We start from the raw sequence: 27,791 nt of genomic DNA, 5'->3' as shown, positions 1-27,791 counted from the left end.
ATGGCTGCACTAAGTTGTCTATTGGACAGTGTAAGAAGGGACATAAGGAAGGTGGACAGAGAACTAAGGCAATTGAAATGCCTCGACGAATGCACGCGTTGCCTCTGCGACTTATACGTGCATCCTTATTGCTGTTGTGATTTACATCCATACCCGTATTGCCAGTGCTACACAAAGTGCTCACGTGTCTGTGGGCTATGTGATCTATATCCATATTGCCTGTGTGATATCAAGCTATTCTGTCTTCGACCATCCATCAGAAGTTTGGAGAGGAAAGCCATTAAAGCCATTCTGGATGAAAAGAAAGAACTGACCAAGTAAACTTATTCTTAGCTATCTATTGTTGCTAATATTAACCTGATAAGATGGGATAAGGAAAGAGGTTCAATGATTGGTTCTTGCACAGAGATGAAATAATACATGGGAGTAATATGAAGGCTTTAGCAAGGAGAAGGAAGAGGCAATGAGCCCATGGAGGAATGGAGGTAGTCAGAGTGACCGTATGATAAGAACATAGGCTTGTAGTAATACCATTATCATTAGTATAGCTAGGTTTGAGGAAAAGAAGTGTGGGGTACCCAATGATCAAAACCAACAAATTCAGCATCTTTTCCTGCCCGGGGCATAAGTGAATTGAGTCTGTTTGAAATTAGAGAAGTGATGGTGGGGGAAAGTAGTGATAACAGATGTCTTAATGTATACGCTAAGTGTGATGAGCAGGCAAGCAAAGGAGATAATACAGGCAATAACAATTTTCCCCCCAAAAGGCCAAATGATACCTTGAAACTTGTGTTTATTTCATTACTTCCTTATCCAAGAATTAGTAATGTATCTGAAGAAGGGAAGAAACCTATGCTAGGGTGGAAAGAATCCTGGCCTTGGAGTCAGCATAACTGAGTTCAAATCCCTGTTCTATCACTTAATACCAGTGTCACCCCTGGGCAAGTGCCTCCCTGGCCCTTAGTTTCGCCATCTGTAAAATGGGAGGATTGGACTAGAGTGGTATCAAACTAAAATAGAAACACTGCATATTGACTTAGAAAACCACAAATTAGCCTTATCTGTATGGTATTTTACTGATTTTGTTAAATATTCGTTAATTATACTTTAATCTGATTCAAACAGCACTCTGGAGTTCGTGGCTGCTTGTGGCCCAGGGGAGTTTGACAAATCTGGCTCTCCAGGACCTACATCTAAGATCCCTTCTGGCTCTAGATTTTATAGAGCTGATCTAAAACCACTGCTTATTTTCAGACTAGACTCCAAAATGCTTTGGTTTTAAAAGGAGCAACATTTTAAAGTAGATTTTTAAAAATTTCTTTTGGGGGAGGTTATATTTTTCTTTTTGCTCAGACCAGGTCTTCCTTTGTAACTTTTTTTCTCCTTCTGTCCATTTGATTACAGTGTAAGTTTAGCTGTTCCCATTGGTGAAATTAGTACTTGAAGACCTCTCACAAATAGGAGGAAGTGTAGACAATGCTGCATTACACATGCGGACAGAGAAAGAGAGCACCTTTCTCCCATTGGCAATGAAGGAGGAGGTGTAAGCAATGCCATGCCCCCTGGTACTCTGAAACATCATTCTCCCATTTGTTGAAGGTCTTTTGTGTGATCCTTTCTCATGTTTGACACACTTCAGGATATGGGAGAATAGAACTCACCACATTCACTACAACAGGAAGGTACAAGAATTGAATGGTGATGAAAGTGCAAGAGAAAGGCCCAGTTATAAGAGACTCAGAAATGTTCCTTTAAAAAACAAACAAAACCCAGATGTCATCAAGCGAATTTGTTTTTGAAAAGATAAAATCATTTAGCACATTCTATTTGGTCATATCATTTCTTTTTTCCTATTTTTTTTGTATGACGGAAAAAATGTGAAAGCATAAGCAATGTAAAAATAGTGGGTCAGATTTATGCATATTCCATCAGCCCAGTATTATAATGCTTTGAGAGGGTCATCTCCAGTCTTATCTCACCATTGGACCCAGATGGCTCTGCAGGAGAGAGTGAGGCTGGTGACTTTGCACAGCCCTCCCTCACTTAAATCTAATTCACTTGCATGTCATGGCATCACCTTCTTGATGTCATGGTCCTCCTCCTCTGAAGGCCAAACAAGAACAACGACAATGCTTTGACAACAGCAACAAGGGATGTTTGTGTGGAGGGCATAATCATCTTTTACAATCCACCTGAAAAGATTAGGAAGTACTTCCCCTAATAACTCATTCTTAATTACTCATCCATAAATTTATCTAAACCCTTCTTGGTTTTCTATTTTGAAATCTCTTGGAATAAAAATCCTCCAAATACCTATTGCCATCACAAAGAGTATTAATCCTTATTTTCTTTTTTTCTGAACTTATAAGTTTCTCATTTAAGTCTCAAGGAGTGTCCCCCTGACATCAGTTCTGGCCTTCCCAACTTTATAAAAACAAGTCCATATTCAATGATATTTTTTGGGAGGGAAGGGCAGATCCATGACTTCCATCAGTGTGGAAGACCCTCTATGTGCTCCTCCTCAATGCAGATCTGAAACTCATTTAGAACTTAGCAGTACAGCATTGATCTTTGTCTTACTAACACACTATCATACCTAGTATATAATAGGGGCTTAATAAACAAATGCTCATTGTAGGAAGGGATGAATAGTCCTTTGAGAGCTACCTATGGGCAGGTTGCCCATGTTCATGCAGCTTGTCTGGTCAGAGGGAGAACCTGAACCTAGATCTTTTAGACTCTTAAGCTAAATCCTCTCTTCACTAGCCCTGGCTCCTGGATGTCTTTACATCAAATGCCCCTCCTGATTTTGATAAACTTTGACACTTTGCTGAGCCTTGGTCTTCCCAGGATATATCCCTGTTTGTCCTAAGTCCCTGCTTATGAAGAAACATCCCCATTATCTTGATCTCTAGCTTTGCTATGTTTTTCTTGGGGTTCAGGGGTTCACATGCTGTATTATTATTACCCCATGTGGCTACCCCATGATGTTATATGTAGCAGGCTCGTGATTTCTACTTTATTCTGTTTGTGATATTTTAAGAAAGCCCAGCATGTTGATGTTGTTGGCCCTTGTGACCTACAACAACCCAGTCTACAGTAACTCCCAGCTCCCTTTTTGGATTCATGGGTGATATTCTGGGTTTATCAGTTTATAAACTGTTTTTATTTATTTCTCAATAGTGTTACCCCAAATCCATTACCTGGCCCACATAAAAACTCATCTTATATTTCCTTGCCTCTTCATCTCTGTCTCTGGTGTTTTGGCATTTCACCAAGTAGAAAAACTTGGTATCACCCACAGATGTAGTTCCTTCACTCTCCTAAGGCATTGAAGAAAAGAATCAAAACTGATCTTAGTACCCATCTTTAGAAGACTTCCCCCCCCGAAAATACCCCTTCTAAAGGAATATGTGATTATTCCTATCCTGTTTTCTATCCTCGAGTTCTCAAAGGATGACCCTACAGGCCCCACATGTTAAGGTGACAGTTTTAAGAGTAGCTTTTGATATAGAATCTTCTTCTATGGCATTTAAAAAATACAAGTCAGTCCCATTCTCAGAATTGCACCATCTCAGAGTGGGAAAGGGCTTCATAAGTCATCTAGTCCAAAACCATACTTGAAAAAGAATCCATGTTCTTACATATTTTAAAAATGGTCAGCCAACCTTTGCTTAAAGATGTTCAATGATGGGGAACCTATTGCATCTTTTGCCCATTGCTCCTGGTTCTTCACTCTGGAGCCAAAAAGAGCTAGTTTGGTCTAGATTCCACCTGATGGCCCTTAGCATTGGAAGATGGCTATTATGTCCTTATCTGAATCTTCTCTCCAGGATAACATGCACAGTTCTTTAAACTAATCCACATATTGCACGAATCCAAGGTACTTCACCATCCAAGTCTCCTTTCTCTGGATACTCTCCAACCTATCAATGATGTTGTTGGTCATTCAGTCATGTCTGACTCTAATTGATTCTATGGACTATAACATGCCAGGCCCTTCTATCCTCCGCTATATTGAGAAGTTTGTCCAAGCTCATGCTCATTGCTCCCATAGCACTGCCTATCCATATCATTCTTTGCCATCCCCTTCTCCTTTTACCTTCAGTCTTTTCCAACATCAGGATCTTTTCCAATGAGTTTCATCTGCTCATTACATGGCCAAAGTATTTCATCTTCAGCTTCAGTACATGTCCTTGCAATGCGGCCTTGTCTGAATTAATTACTTTAAGTATTGACTGATTTGATTTCCTTGCTGTCTATGGACTCTCAAAAGTCTTCTCTAGCACCACAATTTGAAAGTGTTGATTCTGCAGTGCTCAGCTTTCCTTATAGTCCAACTCTCACAGCCATATATTACTACTAGAAAAACTATAGCTTTGACTACAGGGACCTTTGTTGGCAAGGTGATATCTCTGCCAGACATTTGTGATGGAAAAACTATGGCTTTGACTTTAAGGACCTTTTTAGCAAAGGGATGTATCTGCTTTTTAGTGTACTGTCCAGATTTGCCATACCTTTCCTTTCTATGTGGCTGCAGTTGCCATCTGCAGTGATCTTTGAGCCCAAGAACATAATATCTGACACTGCTTCCATTTCTTCTCCCTCTATTTGCCAGGTAGTGATGGGACTGGTTGCCATGATCTTCATTTTTTAAATGCTAAGCTTCAAGCCAGCTTTTGCATTCTCTTTTTTCACCCTCATCAAGAGGCTTCTTAATTCCTGGGTCCTGAACAGAGTATACTGGGTTATTTCCCCTTGTAGACACCATCTTACTTCTCCCTGCACAGGTTGTTGATCAATCATTTAATCAATAAATATTCAACAAGCGCCTATTATGTATAGCCAAGCACTATATTAAGTACTGTGGATTAAAAGCCAAAAATGAAGCAGTTCCTCCCTCAAGGTGCTTACATTCTATTGGGGAGGGCATGTAAATGCAAGGTAATTGGGGGAGAGGGAGGTCAGGCCTGGCAGCTGGAGAATAAAAGGTCTCACATAAAAGATGGTGCTTGACATGAGTTTTGAAGGAAATTAAGGATTCTAGCTATGATTAGGTGTTCAGTGATCTTGCATTTTTATTACTAATTCCATCCAGTTTGTCCTCAGTAGCTCCCAGAGTGCCAATGGCAGCATTAGTTCTTAATGGTTAAACTTCTTAGCCAAATACTAACCCTCTAGCATAACGATGTTTTGGCACGTGTGATCACTGAGAATAGCCCTCTGTTACTCCTAGACATGGGGCCTCTGGTAACAGATTGCAAAGGATTTTTATCAAATAGTCCATGATTTTTTCATGAAATTTCTTCAGAAATCCTAACTCAATGTCATCCCCTTCTAGGGCTTTATAACTATCTATCCATGTCTTTCTGCCTATCTATCTCTATCCATATGCATGGATGATATATGTATACTACATACACATACTGTATGTATACACACTTGTGTGCATATAATATAATGTATATCATACTGTATATATTGTACACATGCTTATGTATATGTATGTATACACTTATATATGACCTCACATACATATATGCATGTATATATTTGGTTAGCTGGGTTAAAACGATCTTCTGTCTCTACCCCATCTGACCTTAATGGTCTAACCTGTGAGTTCAAAAGATGACTGGGAAGTGAGCCTCTGTCTCCTCAATAGAAAGTGAAGCAAAAGATTCTCATAATATCCTTCACCCCTAAAAAAGATTCCTCTTGTTCCCTGAGCATCAAGCGATACTGCCACCTTTCCTTTGCTGTAAGGAACCATTGATCCTAGATTTAAAGACTTCTATAAGGTTTTCCTCTGATTTTGTTTTTCAGTCATCAGGGTTTCAAGTTTGTCCCTCATCTCATTTATTTTTTTCCCTCTCTACTTGATAAATGCACAAAGATAGCCACATAAATCCTGCCCTTTCAGAATTTATAATGTAAGAAATGAATGCTTCATGAACATAACAATTGAGCAATTAGAGGGAACATGTGTATATATATATATATATATATATATATATATATATACATACACATATACATATATAAAATTTGGACCTTGAAGTAAGAGAACCTGGGTTCAAATCCTGTCTCTAGCGTTTATTATCTGTGTGACTTTTAGCTAGTCCCTTAAACTTCCTAAGCCTCAGTATTTTCACTTGTAAAATGTGGAGGCGATACTAGGTGGCTTTTAAGATACCTTCCATCTCTATTTGTGTATAAATAACTCTTTTATTATGTAAGGTTTGATAAAGCTGCATAATAAGGAAGGGATTATAGCTAGTATCAACCTGGAAAAATGAAACATGGCACCTTTTATTTATCAAGTATCCATAAATATGGTATTTTCTCTATTGAGATTAACGCCATTGATTTTATCATTTCTCCAGCTGACCTCAAATTCAAATCATTCGTTTATGTAAAAACTGTTTATTAAGCACTTTTTCTTAAATTCTTAAACTGTCTGTTGTACATTTCTCATGCAAAGCATTGTTTTTTGAGTTTTAGTAGAAAATCCTCTAAGCAGCATTATTTCACAGCCTCAAGAAGCTTCCACTTCCCCCTGCCAAGTTTTAGGTTACCTCCTTCCCCTCTTCCCCCAACTTTACTTTTGGTGGAGGTTGGTGAACAATTAGTGTTATGAGGGAATAAATAATGAGAATCTTTGGATCCCAGGTACCTAGACCCCAATTTGCTCTAAATTTAAGGTTTATGTTGAGTCAGGCTTTTTTGAGGGGGAGGGTGCTATAAAAATATAGTAAAAGAATACACAGATGAGGTTCCTCAAAGCACCAAGGCAGAATTGCTAGAACTCTCCTTGCAGCCAGGAAGACCTGAGTTCAAATCTTGGCTCTAATAATTACTGGTTGTCTGACTCCATGGGCAAGTTACTTAACATCAGTGAGCCTCAACTTTCCCATTCATAAAATGGGAGATAATAGCAATAGTACCTACCTCATAGGATCATTGAGAGGGTCAAATGAGATAATGTAGGGAAAGTACTTTGCAAATGATAAAGGTTATAGAAATGTCAGTTATTATTTATAATATTACCTCCAAAGGCTATAGAAAAGTCAGTTACTATTTATAATATGGTACCTCCATAATATGGTACCATATAATATAGTACCTCCATATCTGGCCCCAAGGCTTAAAGCCCAGGCTGGATTTTCAGAAACTTTCAGAGTAAAATCTTAAAGGCAGGCTTATGGTGGGATGAGAGAATCTACCTTCTCACATCCATGAGAGCAGCAGGAGCAGTGTACCCAGCGGAGACAGGCCATGCTATGCACTTTCTCATTAGTCCTTTCCCATCATCATTCAGCCACTCAATGACTGTACACAAAAAAGGATTATTTCATGCTTACCAATTTTAGTTCCAAATTTAGTTCCACTGCATTTTGTGCTATGACCTTGCAGTTGAAGAGAACAGTATTCATCACCACCTGACCTGAAGACTCATATACAGGCCACGTTGATTTGTAGCTGGTGAGTCAGATTGCAATCTCTCTCTAAAGCTTCAAATGGTACTATTTTAAAAAAAGACCTGGAACAATTCCTCTGCTTGACCCCTAATCATGCATACTGCCCCAGTGCAATGCTTGCCTAGACACCATTTTGGGACTTGGGAAATAGAGAGGAGAGGGAAAAAACAGAGGAGATAAGAGACAGGAGGGAAAGTCAGGAATGGACCTTTGGAATGATTTAAATCTGCTGAGAAGTGAGGGAATAGGGTTAGGATCACCCTTCCCCAAAGAACCAGAGGATTAGTTCCTTTTGATCCACTCTCCAGACTCCCTGATTCTGACCCCCCTAGTCCCAAACTCCTCCCCTCATAGATTTGTCATCATCTATATTGTGGCATAGTGGAAAAAGCACTGGTCCTAGAGGGAAAGGTTATTGTTCAGTCGTTTCGATTGTGTCCTACTCTTTGTGACCCCATTTGGGGTTTTCTTGACATACATCCTGGAGCAGTTTGCCATTTCCTTCTCTATCTCATTTTACAGATCGGGAACTGAGGCAAACAGGGTTAAGTGACTTGCCCAGGGTCACACAGCTAGTGTTTGAGGCCAGATCTGAGCTCAAGTCTTCCTACCTCCAGGCCTGGCACCCTATGCACTGGATGACTTCAAATCCCACCTCAGTCCCTTAGTAGTCGTATGAGGCTGAGAATGTCACTTAGCCTCTCTCCTCCTTATCTATAAAATGAGGGGACTGGCTGGCTTTAAAACTGCAGCATTACGGAATGGCAAATACAGGGAGATATGATGTCATTTTGGTCCTCTTCAAGAATGAAGGACAACTACTACTACTTGCATCCCCAGAGCTTAGTACAGTGCATGACACTTAGTAGGCACTTAATTGTTGATTAACTGATTGGAGCAATCATTGTAGTTTTTCCTAAGAGTTTGATTGGGAAAGGGAGGAAAAATACAGGAAAAGAGCTTGAGGGAAAGAAAAAAGATCCAGTGAGGGTTTTTGTTGTTGTTGTTGTTGTTGTTGGTATTGAGATATGGGTATATATGTAAGTGCAGGAAAGAAAGCAGACAGAGAGATTGAAGATTAGAGAGAGATCGAGGTAATTAGCATTCTTCCAGTGAGCCAGGGTATAACTTGTCCTTTTTGCATTTTTCCCGCTAAAGAGAGGGAGCTCAGTGATCTGATGTCTTGGAAATCCTGCTGTGTAGTCTAGTGCCTTAGGACTTTTCCCTCTTCCAACAAGAAACAGAACAAGGGCCTTCCTAACTGTAGCCAGGCTTACAAAAATGTAAATGGGATTGGAGTCCTCTGACTCTTCCTTCCCACAAAGTGGGATCCTTGAGAAATGCACAGGGACTGGGGATCCTATGTGCTTCACCTTGGAAGCAGCCTGGGCTGCTCCCACCAAAGGAGATAAGAACTTGTCCCTTTCAGATCCTCTTCTCAGTTCCCGGAAGCCTGGTACCTGGAGTTTCCAAGCTGACCAGAGCTGTTTGTCTGAGCTATTCCCTATCCACACTGGGTATCCGTCAGCTTTCTTTCTTACTAGCCCAGCAGATTTCTTAATGGTGATATTTATACCTGTCTCCTACTTACCCCACAGGCATGCTTTCAGCATCTGCAGCATAATTGACCCAATCTCTTTTCCCTCTCTGCCCCCACCCACCTCCTTGGGGTGGCATCAATATGTGTTGGAAAGAGAAGCTGTCTCTCCCTATGCCTAAACTTAGTGCCATGCATTGGGGCAGCATCTGCGAGTCAGTACCTGACTTGACTCCTTGCAAAAGAGTACATGGCCCAGGGTGAAGGAGGAAGGGATTTAATGGCATCTCTTTCACATCAATTGCAGATTCTACTGGTAGGTTTCTCCTCAGTGCCCAAGAGATGTATTGCCGGAACCTTGGTGGGCTCAGAAGAAAAACTAGAGCTCTATGCAATGAGCCTTTTTGTATTCTGAGGTCCTTTGTGAGAAATGACCTTTTTATGTCAATGCCTGACTTAAAGCCCTTTGGAAATGAGAGCTACTTGGCTGTTTGTTACTTGACAGGCTACTGTCTGCTGAAAGATGTTATTACCCTGTTTTTATCCATTTAAGTTCACATGAGAAATGCTCTTTCCATCAAAGTGTTTTCCTTAAACTAGGCCGCCTTTTTTCAAAGTATTTTTTTTAAAGAAAACAAAAACAAATTCTAATATACTTAAAATCAGAATATCTTTGCAATTCTGAGAAGAATGAAATGATGTGTGTTGCAGACTATTCCTTGTCACCCAGACAGGCCAGTCTATTCATGGTTACATAAAGCATATTGGAGGCACAATTTTTTTTCTCTCTAAGAACTCACATAATGCAACTGTTAAGTAAGTAGCATCAGCCTGAAAAAAACAAGACTGCAAGAACAGCAAAAACTAGGGTCTTTTAACTGAAGCAAGCATGCCAACTGGTGTTTCTAAGAAGGTCAGGGTTAAATATATATATATATTTTTAAAGGAGGAAAGTAGGGCAGTTGGGGTTAAGTGACTTGCCCAAGGTCACACAGCTAGTAAGTATGTCAGGTGTCTGAGGCCGGATTTGGACTCAGGTCCTCCTGACTCCAGGGCCGGTGCTCTTCTCACTTCACCACCTAGCTGCCCCGTTAAATATATTTCAACAGGGAAAGAGTCTCAGTGGAAGTGCACAGCCTTAAGAAGCTGTTACATAAGTTGTTTTGTGTAACAACTGAAAGTCTATTGAAAAGGCTGAGAGAAACTTGGAGAGGAGGTGACATCTGGTCAGAGCAGCAGACTCGGGCTCCAGGTGTAGCAACAAGGAAACTGGTTTAGACCTGTTCCAATCATGGGGACAGTTGAGATCAAAGTCAGGTAGCCCCTTCTGATGTCTGCATTCAACATTCTTTTTGAAACTGGTTTCGATAGCCCTCAGACAATTCATAGGTCTAGGATCAGGCAAGGTCAGCAGTTGCATTTGATATCCCCTCCTTTTGGTGAAGACAAATTGCATTGCTGACCAAGGGAGGCACTGAGGAGTTTGATGAGTTGCTGGACCATGATAGTATCAGTAACATGGATCCCAGTATGAGAAGGGACACAGAAGCAACACTTAATTCCCCCCAGAAAAGAAGCAAGGTATAGAACTATGAAGGCTAGGAATAGTGCAAAGAGAAAAGTAAAAGAGATTGACCAACACATCGAACCCTTCAGCAAGCAGGCCTTACAAAGAACAGCTGCACATGGGGAGGAAGTGAAAGGGAAAAGTAACCCACTCCTGCTATCCATTTCATTAGTCTGCCATACTAGGGCTCAGATCTCTCATGTAGCTGTCCAGTTTTCTGAGACCATCTCCTACTACAGTCATCTGGTCTTCTGGAAATCTGATTTGTGGAATAAAATCTATAACCAAATTATCAAAAGGAAGAGATGACTCCTTAAATTTTTACATACATGTATGTATATATATGCAAAATTGAACCTCACTGTTTAACACAGTACTTTACATGTGCTTAATTTTAAATTATTGTAAGGCACTCAGTGAAGAACTTAGTGATCCATGCTGTCAGCAACAGCAGTCATGCAGCATTTTTGGACTGATTGAAATGTCTTGATGGCCTTTAAATCATTTGGCATTGGTGCATAGAGCAGTAGTGAATGTTAATCTCATGAACCATCTTGATTTAATTAAATGTACAGCATGCTTTTAGCATCATCTTTTTACATTTTCATTAGAAATTAATTGTTACAGTAATCACCAGAAATTTCTCGAGCACTTATACATATTACTAAGACTGCTTACAAATATTGCAGTATTGAGGCAGACTTAGAAGTACTTAATTACCTTTCAGAGAGGAAAGACAAAAAAAATAAACATAAAAGTACCTCATTAAGGTTGGCTCTAACATAAGTCACACTTGGTAAGAAAATGGTTTGCCTAAAAATACCGTAATAGGGACATAGGTAAGACAACATTTAAAAAGTAGATAGGTGAAAGCTAAAAACAGAACACAGGTTACTAAAGTTCATAAACTTGGCAATGAAACAAGATAATATTAATGGAAGGGAAAAGGTTAATATAGTATAAATGTGCTTTAAAGCAAAAAAACACCAGATACTGATAAAACAAATTCTAGTCAGATATCCTGTTGTGAAATAAAAGTCTTCCTAATCACAGAACACAAGATGCTTAATTTGTAATACTCTTCTGTGTCTATTACTTTAAAGTTTTGTTTTTAATAAAAGATATTAAGTTTTACCAAAGTGCTTGTTAAAGTACAAATCAATGAAAGAATATCAAATAAATACACAGAACCATCATAATATTTGAATGCCAAAAGCATAAGGAAAAAATAGGACAACTCATTCCTTTCTTAGGAGGATGAGGGGCAGCTAAGAATCTAATAAAAGCACGCTTTGTAAATAGGTGATTTCTATGCCTATGTTTAATGATCACGAAAATGAATTCACCCAAAAGATGCTTACTTCAAAAAAAAAGCTGTGGTTGGGTGTTTGAATAGAGTAGGTAAATAATTACAGATTTTATCAAATGAGTTGTCTATAACCACGATCAAATAAACTGGATGTTACACCCACAACACCACTGCTCTCAAATCCTCTTTCAAATCCTTTTGCAATTTCTTTGAATTTAAGTGCGTGCTCTCCATACAAATATTAATCCCACATTAAATAACCAATCTAAGTAAAAAAATTGGAATTCTCTTTGAGGTTGCATAGGACAGTCCAAAGGATATTATCTTTTAAGATTAATCTTTAAAACTGTTTTGGATTTAACCATGAATTAATTAATACATGTATGTTATGGTACCACAAAAAATCTTACGTCATTGTCTAATTATTCCCATTGAATTTTGGAAAATTTAAGGACCTTATCACATACATGAATATGTAACTATAGATAGGCTGATGTCAAGGTCAAATATTCATTTACTTAGTTGTTCAGGGTGTGGAATCTCAGATTAAAAACAGCAGAGACTGCTAAGGTATTGCAGTAACAATTACATGAAGAAGGACTCGCACTGGTTATAGAGATTGTCTAGGAGAGGGCAAGCAGTTTGGGTCCACTACAGCAGCTTCCAGGAGGAAGCCCAAGGACACCAAAATGACTAAAGCATGCTTAGTTGGGATTGCTTTCAGGTGAGAATGAGCATAAGCAGCCAAGGGTATAACAGGATATTATAGCCAAGCTCAGAATCAGCTAGGTGGGATGATTCTTTTAGGGCAAGCTGAGTCAAGAGTGTCCTACCTCAGCTTTCCCAAGGTTACCCTCCTAGCCTGTTTCCGAGGGACAGAAAGCCACTGGCTTTAAGTCACAGACTTCACTCCCATTGAGCTGCTGGCATTTTCCCTGGAGCAGTGAAACTGACTCAAGGACACAACAAACCCGAAAGTGAAGCTCAAAAAGAAAATTCACAGTCCCAAAAGGTTTCACCTCAGACAGCAAAGTCTCAGCAATCAGTGTGGTTGAATATAATTGTTATCAACACTGCTAAGCTGTTGCAGTAAATTAGGCAAATAAAAAAGTTATCAGGCCTCCAAAGAAATCATGTAAAATATTTTGTGTAACATTGTTTTCATCTAATATTCCCCTATCTCAAATACAGCTTAAAAATCATATAAAATATTTTGTATAACATTGTTTTCATCTAATATTCCCTGATCTTAAAATCCACCCTGAAATAAAAAGGCAGTTTTTAGAATTTAATAAAGTTGCTGATCCTTTAAGACAAAAATATATTTCTAAGACCGTAGTCTAAAGACTGAGTTAGTTAAAGATATAGTATCAGCATAGACTATTCCAGATATAAATTGGTAATTCACAACAAACAGTCCTATATGATAAACAAATTCCTGCTTACTTCCCTCCTCTCAAGGAATGTTTGCAATGTGGGAGGAGAATCAGTTTTCTAAGGGGAGCAATTTACAAATTCTTTTACAGAGCTGCACAATTTTTATGAGTAATAGATTTGAAACTTGAAACAAAATCCATTACCAGTCAGTTGACCTCAGTTTAGCTGAATGCATTTCCAAATTACCTTACAGAGAGAATCACACTTGACTTTAATACAACAGAACAAATTTAGGTGGAGCTTACTTCCTTCAGAAAGCGAGGTTGCTATGATCACTTGACCTCCACAAGGCAATTACCCCTGCGGTAACTTTTCTGACACTTCCTGCCTAAGACCCCAAAGATTAGTGGGTAAACAATCCACTGCTCGGTGAATTCTGCTTCACAATGCTAGGAATAGTCAACAGTGACAGGTATCTCGGAGCTCTCAGGTTTGAGCATCACAGAACTTCGGCCGTGTCACCACCAGAGCTGAAACAAACTTATAAACATGTCAGATAGCAAGTTTTACCAGGTCTCACAAGATAAAACAATGAAGAGATTTTTGATACATTCAACAAAAATAATCATCAGCTTTAAGACAACTCTGCTTCAATTGAAGTTATATCTAAATTACAAGAGAAGCCATTTGTCTATGTTTCTAGTTTTTACTAAATTTCACACTGTAAGCACATATTTAATTTTTACATCACAGAGTTTTCACAAAGAGAATTATTATAATGAATGGAGCACTGAAAATCACAATAGCCAAACATTTACATAGTATTTGATATTCAATATGAGCAAGGCCTGATATCAAGTACTCTATAAACACAAGTTTCTTACAAACCATCCTGAAAGGTGGATGGCAGGACCACTAGATGGTTATCCAATCTTTCCTTATTTCCTCAAAGAGCTGGATCAATTCTTAGTCTCAGGCCTCATTTTACCCCTCTCTGAGGCTTTCTAGATAAGGATAAGGAGCAGTGTCCCATTCCCTTCCCCTATCTTCAGAGCCCAGAAATTCTAAGTGGCATGTCACAAAAAATAACCACATGAAGTTTCCCATTGTGAGAAACATACTTAGTCTAGGAATAAACAATACTTGTTGGAAGGCCAGGGAGGTTTTCATCATATTTTACATTTATTCTTTGTGAATAAATGGGTAGCCCCCATAAGGGAGTACAAGGACTGAGATAAATGCCAGTTTGAATCTCCTGCCTGGTTCTTCATTGGCCAGATGCAACCCCCTGAATGGCCCATGTCATGCCTCCCTCAAATAGCTTGTTAAGCATGTATACAAGCCTCTAACCTTTCACCTGATCAGAAGCCTAGTTCTGCTAGATCATAGCTCTGATTAGAACCAATCTGTTATCAATCAAAGATAGGAGGAGGAAACAAAATTCCTCCTACTGTTTGCCACAATATTCGCCCTCTTTTCTTTTATTCAAATTTTTGTTTCCACATCTTTAATACTCCCTTACTCTCTTTCTGATATGAATTCTTCCCCTACTCCATTTGCCCTTTAAGTAGACATAAGAGAGGTTGATTGACACATTGACAGATCAAAAGGCGGCAGTCCCCTTTTATAAATACAGATACAGAAACCCAAAAGAAAACAACGCAATTTTCCCTTTAAGATTCAAAAGTGTCTTCTCATACAGCTGTCTGGCAGGGAACATCTGATGAAGTTTTCCCGTCCAGCATGGCATCTCAGCATCTTTTTCTGGTACTTGACATTTGTTCCCGCCATCTCTAGTGCAGCATCTCAGCATCTTCTTCTTCTTGTCTTCTTGTAGAATCCCTATTTCTTTTTGTCCACTCTCCGACAAAAGTGACCTTGGCACAATTTTAAGTTACCATTCCTAAATTTATACTCTTATTGTACTCACAAGATCAAAATTAGAACCTTGGTCAATTGTCATATTTAAGAGATTCACATTAGAACCTAGTTCCTTATACTTTACTTTAATCCATTATTAATTCCCCCACTGGGAGGGTGAGATTTCACTAAGGAATCAATAACAAGCTTCAGTTCTTTTAAGGCATTTACAAAACAAACCACAAGCCATTCTTCCTTTTAACATTAATTAATTGTAACAAAACTTGAGACAAGTACGATATTAACTAAGTAACAAAATAATATTCTCACGAGCCCTAGATCTAATTGTCTCCATACTATTACAAAGAATTAAAAGACCCTAACTTATACACACACACACACACACACACACACACACATACACACACATACATATATATATATATACTAGTAATAGATATCAAGTCTAAATAGCTAGTTGTTGATTGGGTTAACATCTTTAGCCTGACAGCTCAATCTTATAATAACCTAAGATATACTAGAATCAGTTATTTAATAGATTTGTTATTGTGCTTACAAAACTTTTTGATTATAGAAATTTGCCACTAAGAGATTAGGGACATAACTTGTAGTAAGGGAATAATATTTCCCTAATTTCCAGGCAGAAGTTATGTCAAACTGCAAACTGCATTGAACCAGGCTTGATGTCTGCCAGTTTCACTTGGGGAAGTTAAGAGAGTCCCACCTCAGCACATGTGGAACAGTTGCTCTCTCAACCTTCCCATGAGATCATCTGCAGTTCATGCCTCCCCCTCATAGGGCCACTGTCATCATGGATCAGTGGCTCAGACAGCCTTTCTTGATGCCCATACCTGGAGTTAGACTCAGAAAAAGTCAGTTAATAGTCCCATTAAGTCTTTGAATAGCAAGTTCCAATAACTACTTTAAGATATGACTATAATTTCACATTGGTTAAGGAACATCTTTAAAGTAAGCCTTAAATAGCTTGCATTCATTTTTATACTTGTTTTAGTTCATAAAATCAATTTTTCCCAATAAGGTCATAAATTATTGCTCTAATAGATTTCCATCTGTTCCCCAAGCTTATAATGAGATATATTTCAAGAAATGAACCACATAAATATGATAGGTTCAAACACTAACTTTATCTTAAATTTTAGATCATGGAATGAATTCAAATCAAAACAGAGACATTTAACTTTTCCATCAATGTAAAAGTATTCCACAATTTATCTCCCTCTAAGAAACTTACACTCAAATTCTTTTCCCCAAACTGAAAATGCCTCTGATTTTGTTCCAGTAATTAATTACACCATTTGTATTAATACCCAATTGCTCTTACATCATTTTGAAACATGTAAGGACCTTATTCCATATAGATATGCAGTAACTTTAAATCCTGGCCTTAGTCTGTGGGATAATGATTCAACATTGCATTTGTATCTTTATTTCTTTTCCTTTATCTAACTATTCCCATAACACTCAGAAAGAATGTTCTCATTCCAGGAATTCTATCTTTCATATGACTATACAAGAGTACCAATATACCCAATTATTTGAAAACAGCAAGATTTCACATATTTGCATTATGCAGAACTTTACCAGGACTCACATCTCAAATTCTAATTTTAAAATCTGTCCTAAGTCACTTACTAGAGATCATTTGCAAATTTTAAGCAGAAGGAGTGGGTAAGAACCAATCCAGATAAGGCCTCCAATGCCCTCCTTTACATACACAGTAATCAATGAACAAGTTTAGGTTTTAACATTAAAACAGTGACCCTGAATAACTTGGTTAATAATCTTCCTAAATGGTAATTATAAAGCATATGCCCTTCAAAGAGTAGATGTTTCCAAGGGATGCCCATCAACCTGATGGGCCTACATGCTGGGAGAGGAGCTATATTAAAATGAAGGCTTGAGTAGCGACCTAGGTCACTGGATCCTGATCAAAGAGTCCTTCCAAAGAAGGACTGGGCTTTGAAGAAAAGAGGGATGTAGAATGAGGAGACTGAGGACCCTGTTTTAAAATTCCTGCCTCAGTCTTTTCTAACCTGAAGGCATTCCAGAGTCTCCTCCCCTCATCCTGACCTTCCATAGAATTTCTTGTCTCCTCCCCTACTCCCATCATAAAATTTTCTCTATCTCCCTCATCTTGTGCCATCCACCTTCCCCATCCTGTCCTCACTCTCTTAACCCTCTACATAAGCATATCTCCCAGACTTCTAGGTCCCACCCAGTGACTCAAAAAATTCACAGTGAGTTTGAATATAAACTTCAATATCAAGTTATCACAATTTTATACAAAAGATTTTACAAAACATTTCTCCTTTAAAATGATAGGTATTCATGAAGAAAATCAATTGGACAGCTCTAAAATGATAGGCATCTCTCTCCTCCTTAAAGCAAAAATAAACCTTTAAACGTTGGGATTCATTCACAAATTCCCAAAGTGCCATCAAATTCCTAAGTAATTTACCTTGGGGAGGGAGTTCAGTTTTTTTTTCCCCTAAGGCAAGAACATACCCAATTAAACTAGCCTTATCAAAATAACAAAATTTACCAGGCCTTCAAAATTCACTCAGTATCCTTTCACAAACATACTTTTGTAAATATTGTATAGTAAAACAATTTTAACTAAAACTTCCTCTTCAATATGGATGAAACTTGGAAGTTTATGATTTAAATTACAGTCATATGGTCAAACAGAATAGCTTCTTAACCCATTCATCATTTTTCTCTGACAGTACAATTCTTAACAACATTTAGGTAAGAGAAATTGTTTTTTAAGCAACCCATTATCAATTTAGGTCAGTGCATTTCTTAATCACCTCACACAGAGAATCATTCATCTCATCACCAACACGTGGGAACTATCACCCCAAACCACGGTATATATTTTCATAAAAATTTGCTATAATATTATTATTACTTGTTTATAACCAAATATAACAGTTTCAGATTATCACATTTTTATCACATCTTAAAAAAAATCTATATGCAACAAAATTCAGATTAAAATTGCTTTCACATCATTTCTACCTAAAAATTGTCTCTCAAATTTTACAACCTAAGAGAACTTTAAAATACAATACAATTTAGAAATACAGAAACAAAATACTTCAGAGGACATCAATTGCATTTCCAGATTATCACATATAGAAATTATTGATGCTCTTACTTTTGGTATTTAAAAATCACCTCAAAGCCACCAGATATGGCCAGTCATTGCCAAATAACAGTATGTTAATATTTTAATTACATCTTGGTATTTATATATTCCCTTGGTATTTTATTTAACTGTATATTCCCAGCTCTGAATAGCTCATCTTCTGAGAAAAGTTTAAAAGCTTGAAATTATGTTAGCTTAGAATGTGCTAGGCCAATACTCTAACTGTTGCCTCTGGCCTGGGCAAAGCCCAATAATTAATTGTACAAATCAGTATCTTCCCCATAGTCAATACCTATATTTTTAAACCCATTTTAATGCCCCCCCAATCCATCCTGAAATGCGGATAGACATAATTCCTTCTGACTTTCCATAACTTTGTTGGTTAGCAAGGCAGGCTACAAAGTTCCACTTTCTTGGTATGTCCCCAAGTCATCTGAAGAAAGATGAGAGAGGGAGTGCCTCTAAAAGCATATGGGTTTGCTGCTCCCCCACCCCCCATCTAAATCATTCTTTTTTCTATTTCACCCTCCATATTTTTCATTCCAGCTTCCATCTCTCTCTTTCCTAACCTTTACTCAAACTACCTCAGACATTTCAAATAAATGAAAAAGAGATTTTCACTTACCCCAATTCTGTCTGCTCTGAACCTTAGAGAAACTAGATGGGAGTTAAAATGCCTAACAATTTACATACTAAAAGAGCCAAATTTCTTTCCCCCCAACCTCTGCAAAGAGCATTTTAAACAGAACACTGAAATCCTAAGTAAAAAAGGGGGGGTACAAAAGACCCCCTTATTTTTGCAATTTTAAAACACTTTGCTTGACATCAGATACATTGATTTAATACAAACATAAAATACAGATTTTTAACTCTTAAGAACTAATTAAATCTTAACTCAAAACCCTCAGCCTTTCACCCTAGGCTGTCTGCTAGAGATCTTTTTGTTCTACTAATTACCCCACTTCTGAGCTTCAAAAGCTTCCCAAAAGTTTCACTTGATGCATTTTGAATTTCTCCTTTCAAGAACATAAACCATTTCTCAAACACACAGACAAGGCATTAGATAAAAGTACACAAATAATTTAGAATTTGAATTCAGACCTATCTTAGGCATTAAATTAAGAGTAACACACTTTACCTTTCACATTCCTAAAATACTACCAGAACGAATTCAATCCCAAGGATTCCAAAAAGTAGTGCTGGGAATTTAGCAGTCTGAAGAAGGGAAACTCCAACCTGTGGATACTCAGGCCCTGTGAAAACCAGCAGGGGTGCTTCCCATTGTCCCCAGTGAATTCTTCTTTCTCCAATGCTAGAAATCCCGGATGAGCCCCCAGATTGTGAGGAAACATACTTAGTCTAGGAATAAACAATACTTGTTGCAAAGCCAGGAAGGTTTTCATTATATTTTACATTTATTCTTTCTAAATAAATGGGTAGCCTCCATAAAGGAGTACAAGGACTCAAACAAATGCTAGCCCTTTTACTGGCTCCCAATTTGAACCTCCTGCCTGGTTCTTCATTGGCCAGATGCAACCCCCTGAATGCAAGCCCAAGTCATGCTTCCCTCAAATAGCTTGTTAATCATGCACAACCTTTCACCTGGTCAGAAGCCTAGTTCTGCCAGATCACAGCTCTGATTAGAACCAGTCACTTCTAGCTTACACTCTGCTATCACTCAAAGACAGGAGGAATACTTTTAATCCTGTGGAAACAGAATTCCTCCTATTGTTTCCCACATCATATCCTTTGTTCTTTCTATGAAATCAGAAAACTTCCTCAAACCTTTCTAAATATGGTAAACTTTCTTTCTTGATCTCTCCCCTCTGCTCTCTCTCTCTCTCTCTCTCTCTCTCTGTCTCTCCATGTTACATACACATATACACACCCACACATCTCCAGTGATTCATACCTTTCTTATTTCCTTTTTTCTTTACTTCATCGAATCCTACATTTCTCACATTTCAAGCATATCCCAGACTATATTTACTCCACTGAATATTTCCTTTATAATTTTAGCACATATTGTTAAACAAAACTAATGACTTATTAAAGACTTTTATTCTCGAAGTACAATATTAACTATCAATATTCCTATAACAATTAAACTGTTGAGTTATGGCCAGTCAGTTACAGTTTTGTTATTCCCTAAACGATAGAGGTACCAAAAACCCATTAAAAGGTTCTTAGCAGTTATGAAAACTTTTAACAGCTTACAAAAACTTGATTTATTCTAATAACAATTAAGTTTGGGCATATTATTCACAGAAAGTAACATAAAACATTTTTCTAAATAAATATCATGTACATTTCAAGTTGCTTTCTTAAATAAGCTTCTCTTTTTTGTGTGTGCAAGAAGCAAAACAGTTCTCGAAAACTTAAATACATAACCTATATTAAAAACTGGGTAAGAATCTCATATAAATTACAGCAAAATTTCTACGTCAAACCCATGCGCACACACACACGCGCACACACACACACACAAACACACACCTCAATAGCTATTTCTAAACTGATTTCTGTTACTAATTTGTAAAACTCCCAAGCATCCAATTTAGATTTTCTAATCAAATCCTATTTACCTTTTGGTTGATCCCCAATTCACATAAACTTTTCTCTTTTCCATGAGTTAACACTTAAAAACTCTGGTGGCTGAGAAGCCAGACAGTTCCACAGATTTGATCTGAAAATAATCTACAAACCTTAAATTTGGGGTTAAATTAAATCTGGATTTACAGCTTTTCTAATATTTAAGATCAATTCCCAATTAAAGTTTTAGTTAGTTAGAAACAAATTAGTTAAAAGCAGGTAAAAAAAATTAAGCTGTTTTCACCTTCTAACTGCCCCTCTGTGTAAATTGCCTTTCTGACAATTCTGGTTTTGTGACAGAGAGATTTACTTAGCTCAGTCAGCAACCTTATCAAAGGTAAGGAGTTTATTCAAATTAATTGGTTGAGGAGGGGAAAGAGAGCATCTGGAGAAAAAGTCATCTCAAAATTTTCTTTCTCACTAATGTTTTTTTCTATTTTTGGTTCCCATTATGTGCTACTACCATACCCTTTCCCTCCTCCATCTCGGACCTTGAGAAGGAGAAGTAAAAAAAAAAATCCGCTGACTTTTTACTCATGGACATACACATTAACACACAAAGCACACTTAAGATCTTCCACAAAGAGAGGCAAAAATACAAAACATAGCCAGCGGGTGTCCTTTTAGAGGGACCTGTCCAAGTAGCCTCATGTGGTTCATAATTACAAACCCAGCAGCCACACTGGAATTGACCTCAAATTCCCTGTGTGTCTTTTAACAAATCCTCAGTTAAAGAGCAGACAACTTGACCGAAAAGAGGTAGGAGTTCAAGAAATTCGAGAGACTCACTTACCCAAGCTGAACCACTGAGTCATATCTGGACTAGAACACAAGAGATCTCTGCTGGTACTGGGCACCTGAGATTGAAAGCAATGCTTGGCTGGGCAAGAGTCTTCAAATCCCACTTCCTGACACCAGATATGTCAACTTGAAATAAAGAAGACTGCAAAAACAGCAAAAATTATGGTCTTTTAACCAAGGCAAGGGCATTGTACTTCAAGGCCCCAACACACCACCAAAGCTGTTGTACTGCAGTGTCCAAGAGAGGAAGAAGAGGGGGCAGGTTTAAATACATTTCAACAGGGAGGGAATCTCAATGGAGGCACAGCCTCAAGGAGCTATTACATAAGTTCTTTTATACAACAACTAAAAGTCCATAGAGAAGGCTGAGGGAGGCTTAGAAAGAAGGGTGACATCTGGTCAGAAAAGCAAGCTTGGGCTGCAGGTGTAGCAACTGATTTAGACCTGCTCCAGTCATGGGCACAGTTGAGATCAAAGTCAAGTAGCCCTTTCTGATGTCTGCATTCAACATTCTTTTTTTTTTTAAACTGGTTTTGATAAACCTCAGGCAATTCATAGCTTTGGGATCTGGCAATGTCAGTAGCTGCATTCAACAGTGGCAAAGAGCTAAAGACACCCCACTGTCAAGTCAGGGATAATACTAGGTGATCTGTTGCCCCCAGTGAGACATGATGGGTGGTACACAGGTTATTGCCAATCTATATCACTGGGAATATTCAGAAAACCACCCACCCTTCTCCAAAGGGGGACTCATACTCCTTTGGAGAGAATGGGGAGGTACAGCAGCTGTAGCTATAGATTACAGGGTTGGGGAACCTGCAGGCTTGAGGCTACATGTGGCCCTCTAGGTCCTCAAGTGGAGGGCCATACTTGAGGACCTAGAGGGCCACATGTGGCCTCAAGGCTGAAGGTTCCCCACCCTTAGTTTAGCCTGTAATAATAATGGAGGAGGGAGGAACAACTCATCCCTGACTCAGAAATCAGAGGCCCCTTTAAATCCCATTTGACAAAGTCCGGGATCTGAGCAGTCATACTATTTATACAAATATACCACTGGCTCTGCATAAGCTGTTCTGAGATAGGCAGCCATTTAGATACTTGCCTCTGAGTAATTGACATTTGTCTTTGTGAGTCACTGAAAGGGACATTGGAAATCATATAGCTTCGTTCTCTCATTTTACAGATGAGAAGAGCAGGGCCCAGACAGGTTAACTGATCTGTCTAAAGACATCCAGCTAGTTAGTAAGTGGCAGAGCTGGGCCTGCAAGCCCAGTTCTCCTGACCCCAAGTCCCATGTGCATTCCACAACATCCAGAATGGCCCCTTTATCCTCATTCCTACTCCCACTTAAGATGACATACTGCCTCCCTCTTAAAGTATTAACTGGTCTGAGCTGCCTTTTTTATTTTTTTAATTGCAGACTAAGAAGAACAACAAACAAGATTCTGGCAGCATCCTGTTGCAGTAGTAACTTACTAGGGTCAATCAATGTGTGCGGCTTTGAGCCCGACCAAGTCAGAGTCAAAGTGAAAGATGGAAAGGTGTTTGTGTCAGCGGAACGTGAGAATAGATACGATTGCCTAGGATCGAAAAAATACAGCTACGTGAACATCTGCAAAGAGTTTACCTTGCCCTCATGTATGGATGAGAAAGACGTAATTTATTCTTACGGACTTGGCAGTTGTGTGAGCGTTGAAGCCCCTTGCCTTCCATGTGGTCCGTGTGACTCTTGTAATCCATGCAACCCCTGCCTCCCCTGCAACCCCTGCAACCCCTGCAACCCTTGCAACCCTTGCAACCCTTACAATCCTTGCAACCCTTGCAATCCATGCAACCCGTGCAACCCGTGCAACCCCTGCAATCCGTGCAGTCCATGCGATCCGTGCAGTCCTTGTGATCCGTGCAATCCGTGTGACCCATGCAATCCGTGTGACCCATGCAGTCCGTGTGACCCATGCAGTCCGTGCGACCCATGCAGTCCGTGTGACCCATGCAGTCCGTGTGACCCATGCAGTCCATGCGACCCGTGCAATCCGTGTGACCCGTGCGACCCGTGCGACCCATGCGATCCGTGTGACCCATGCAGTCCATGCGATCCATGCGACCCCTGCGACCCATGCAGTCCATGCAGTCCATGCGATCCATGCAATCCTTGTGATCCGTGCGATCCGTGTGATCCATGCTATCCATGCGGAAGCCGAATTTCCTACCGGAAGATCATAACGTAGAGGGGTACAGACAATAGACTGGTTAGTAGTAATTAGTTTTACCATAAGGCAGCTCTTCCAGTGTTTCTCTTTCCCTGCTTTCTGAAATACATAGGCTCCATAATACATAACTGCAAACCTGTTGGTGTTGTGTGAGAATCTTTTGGTTCTGCCTGCTGCTGAGTGGGGTTGGCCCTACACAATTCCTGGGTTCCAAGAAGTGGTGGGAAAGAAAAATGACATGGGAGATCTGTTCACAAAGAACCAGGCATGGATTATTCTCATAGGTAGCCATAAGCATCGTATTTCCAAATGATGGTCCTTAGGAGCCCAAGACAGGAGTTAAGAGAAGTGGAATACTTGAAGGGCCCCAAGTCATGAAGACAGACCATAGTAAATGTTGGCTGCCAGGAAAAAGACCAAGAAGTAAATGAAAAGGACATACTTGGGAGAGGCCAAGGGAATAAGTTGTTGGTTTCGACCCTGTCCCTTGAAGATATCACAAGAACCATAAAGTTTGCACTGTTAATATCTTTGTTGACCAGTCTCAGTTGTGATATAGTGGGCTAACTGGACCCAGAATGTCTTCCTAACCTGAATATCTCCTGGCTTCTCCTTCAGGTCCAGGATTGAGGAACGTTGGTGTCGACACAACAGTTGTCTTGAGATGTTTTTGCCCCCTGTGCAAAGGCTACCAATTTCCCATTCATTTTCTGTCCTGACTTGCCTCCCTTCATAGTCTTGCCTCTGATGTTGACCTCATATCCCACCCTCCACCTCCAGTTCAACAAGGTGCTCTCTATCTTGAATCCATTGCCCCCTTGTCTTAGGCAGCTGGGTGGCTCAGTAGGTAGAGTGCTGATCTGGGAGTCAGGAAGACCCAAGTTCAAATCCTACATCAGACAGTTACTAATGGTTGTTGTCCTTCATTCTCGAAGAGGACCCAAATGACATCACTATGCTAGAGTCAAGTTACCATGTGTCCAACTGTGGCTGATCAGACCAATGTGAGCTTGGAATGCTCTATCACAGGTTGGGCACAAATAGTCCATGTGAACATTTGGGGTGGAATCCTGGCCAAGTCCCTTAACCCTTCCCAGCTCCAGTTTCCTGATCTGAAAAATTAAGAGATTTGGACATGATAGCTTCCAAGGTTCCCTCCAGCTCTCTCTTTGTGCTAACTCTGATCTTTCCACTATTCGTGCCTCACTGATGTTCAACTTTTGAGTAACTTCTATCTTCTACCTTCTCTGATCCTGCTCTCTAAGACATTAAACTCTACTGGAGAAAGCCACAAAACCTGTAGACTGGTTCTACTACAAATGAATGTTATCAGACCTTAACTGGACCCTTCTCATTGCATGGCAATCTTTTTATTCATCTTTTCTTGACTCCCTATCACACTAACCACAGCAGCTACTCCAGGGTTTTCAAGTCCCAATTCTACACCCATATCTCACTCTCAGCAGATTATTTCTCCTCCTACTTGACTAGGAAGCCATCCATACTGAGCTCTCTTATCTCCCCTCCTCTATATACCTCAAAATCTCTCTGCACTTTTATTCATCCTCTTCTAATTTGCTCCAGACTCAGAAGATGAGATGAGTTTTCTTCTTCTTGCCAAGTCTAGCCTCTCTGTTTGTGCCCTCAATTCCCACCCCCTTTTTTTTCCTCCTTGTCCCATCAACCTACAAACATGCTCAAGTCTCCCTTACCTTTAAAAATATCTTTCTTTCAGGATATCATTCTATATCTATTTCTCCCTTTCAGTGCTAGAGGCCCAGAAAGAAGAGGCTACGTTTGCTTTCTCCACATCCTTACTAACCATTCACTGCTTAGCTCCTTGCTGTCCTGTTTCTGGCCCTGCCATTCTATTGAAATTTTTCTTTCAAAGGTTGTAAAAGTCTCCTAAAGTTAAATCTAATGACTTAGTCTGCACCCTCCTTGATCTTTCTGCAGTAGACAACACTGCTGACCAACCCTTCCTCCTGGATCACCTTCTCCTTCCTTCACTGACAAGAATTGTCCTCTTGTTCTTTTTTCTGTTTTGCTGCTCCTTAATCTTCTTTGATGGTTCATCCCCCTTTTCCTACCAAATTAGTGTATTTGTCTTCCAAGGTTATGTTATAGGCCAACTTTTTTCCTCTCCTGTCTTCCCTTCTCTCTTCTCCACTTCCTAAGCTCTCTCCCTTGGTGATCTCATTTGTAACTGGGAATTTAGTGATCACTTCTATATGAATAACTCATAGTTCTATATATCCAGCCCTAACTTCTTCTCTGAACTCCAGTTCCATAGTGTCTCTAATCTCCTGATAAACTGCTACCTTGATGTCACGCGGGTATCTAAAACCCAACAGGTTCCAAACTGTCATTACCTTTCCTCCTAAATTTCCAGCCATACTAAATCCTTCCAGTCACCTGAGATTAATACGTTGGAGTGACTTTTGACTCATCTCTCTTTCCTTACCTTCCACCCCATCAGTTGCTGTCATTGCTTTCTCCATAATATTTCTCACATCTGTCTCTTTCTCTTCACTCAGGTGGCTCCCAGTTTAGTTCAGGATCTGACTGCTTCTTGCCTAGACTCCTGCAATAGCCTCCTAATTGATTTCCCTGCCTTCAGTTTTTCTCCTTCCCAACCTTTCCTTCACACAGCTGCCAAAATTACCTTTTTTCTATTGTGCAGGGCTTACTATGTCACTGGCCTCTTCAAAAACCTTCAGTAGCTCCCCATTGACTAAAAATAGCAAAAATTTAGTGTGCCATTTAAGGCTCTCCATGATCTGGCTCCAACCTAACTTTCCAGGCTTATTTCATACTACTTTCTTTTACACTCTACATCTTAGAATCCTAGTTATCTCTCAAACCAACGTTCTACCTCCCTTCTCTGTGCATTTATTCAGGGTATCCCACAGTCTGGACCAACAGTCTTTCTTCATCTCTGTCAAAACCCTAATCTTCCTTCAATGCTCAACTCAACTATCATCTCAGCTATCAACTCCTCTATTAAGCCTTCCCTCATCTCCTCATATTCTCTCCCTCCTCAATTCTCTTTGAACAAATTGTCTGGAGCTCTTCCCCCTCCTCTCCCCTCTCCCCTCCAAATAGCACTATACCCTGTGTTATACCAATTTGTGTACATGTCCTATTCCTCCCTCCCCCCAGTAGACTGTAAGCTCCTCGAGGGCAGAAACTGTTTTATCTTGTCTTTGTATCCCCAGTACCTTGCACAGAGCCTTGCACACAGCAAATGCCTAATAAATGTTTGTTGAATTGAATTGGAGGTTTAGGAGTGCTTTTGGATTGCAGCCTCTCCTTCCAGTCAATAGAATTCCACTGGTGAATTAGGTCCATTGTACAAACAGGGTATGAGTATGAGGATCTGCCTACAGCCCTCAGAAATGTGTATGCATATGTGTGTGCGTGTGTGAGGGTGTGCGTGTGTGTGCGTGCATGTGTGTGTGCATGTGTATGTGTGTGTATGCGCACGCACATGTGGAGCTGTGTGTATGCATAGTGGGGAATGGGGTGCTATTAATCTCCTCCCTGCTCTTGTTTGCAAGTGAATAGGAAAAGAATATTTTATTATCCTTATCTGTCCCCAGATTGCATTTTTTACACCACTCTGAGTGTGAATGACCCAGGGAAATTGGGTCACTGTCCTGTGAGGTCAGAACTAAATATATGCTTTTTTTTAGTGGATAGATAGGTAGGTTGGGTCACTTCTACTCACAGAGAAGTGGACTTGGTCAATCAATAAGCCATTACTGAGTGTCTGCTTTGAGCTAGATCTTGTGGGGAATCTCAAAGAAGAGCCCTCCCAATGAACCTGTAATCTAGCCAGGGGAGAAGATTGATACACACAAAATT

The 27,791-nt window shown here is 39.5% G+C and overlaps 1 protein-coding gene across 1 annotated transcript; it reads left to right on the top strand.

Annotated features, from left to right (window-relative positions):
- ODF1 (outer dense fiber of sperm tails 1) lies at positions 1-23,942 on the top strand. The gene is made up of 3 exons (XM_036742356.1): positions 1-317; positions 23,135-23,659; positions 23,801-23,942. Exons 1-3 carry the CDS (start codon positions 1-3, stop codon positions 23,940-23,942), a joined length of 984 nt encoding a protein of 327 aa, XP_036598251.1.
- The last annotated feature ends 3,849 nt before the right edge of the window (positions 23,943-27,791 follow it).

Source organism: Trichosurus vulpecula, chromosome 1 (assembly GCF_011100635.1).
Source record: "Trichosurus vulpecula isolate mTriVul1 chromosome 1, mTriVul1.pri, whole genome shotgun sequence".
Classification (NCBI taxonomy): Eukaryota; Metazoa; Chordata; class Mammalia; order Diprotodontia; family Phalangeridae; genus Trichosurus; species Trichosurus vulpecula.
The sequence above is the reverse complement of the archived record's forward strand: the minus strand, read 5'-3'. Positions and strand labels throughout refer to the sequence as shown.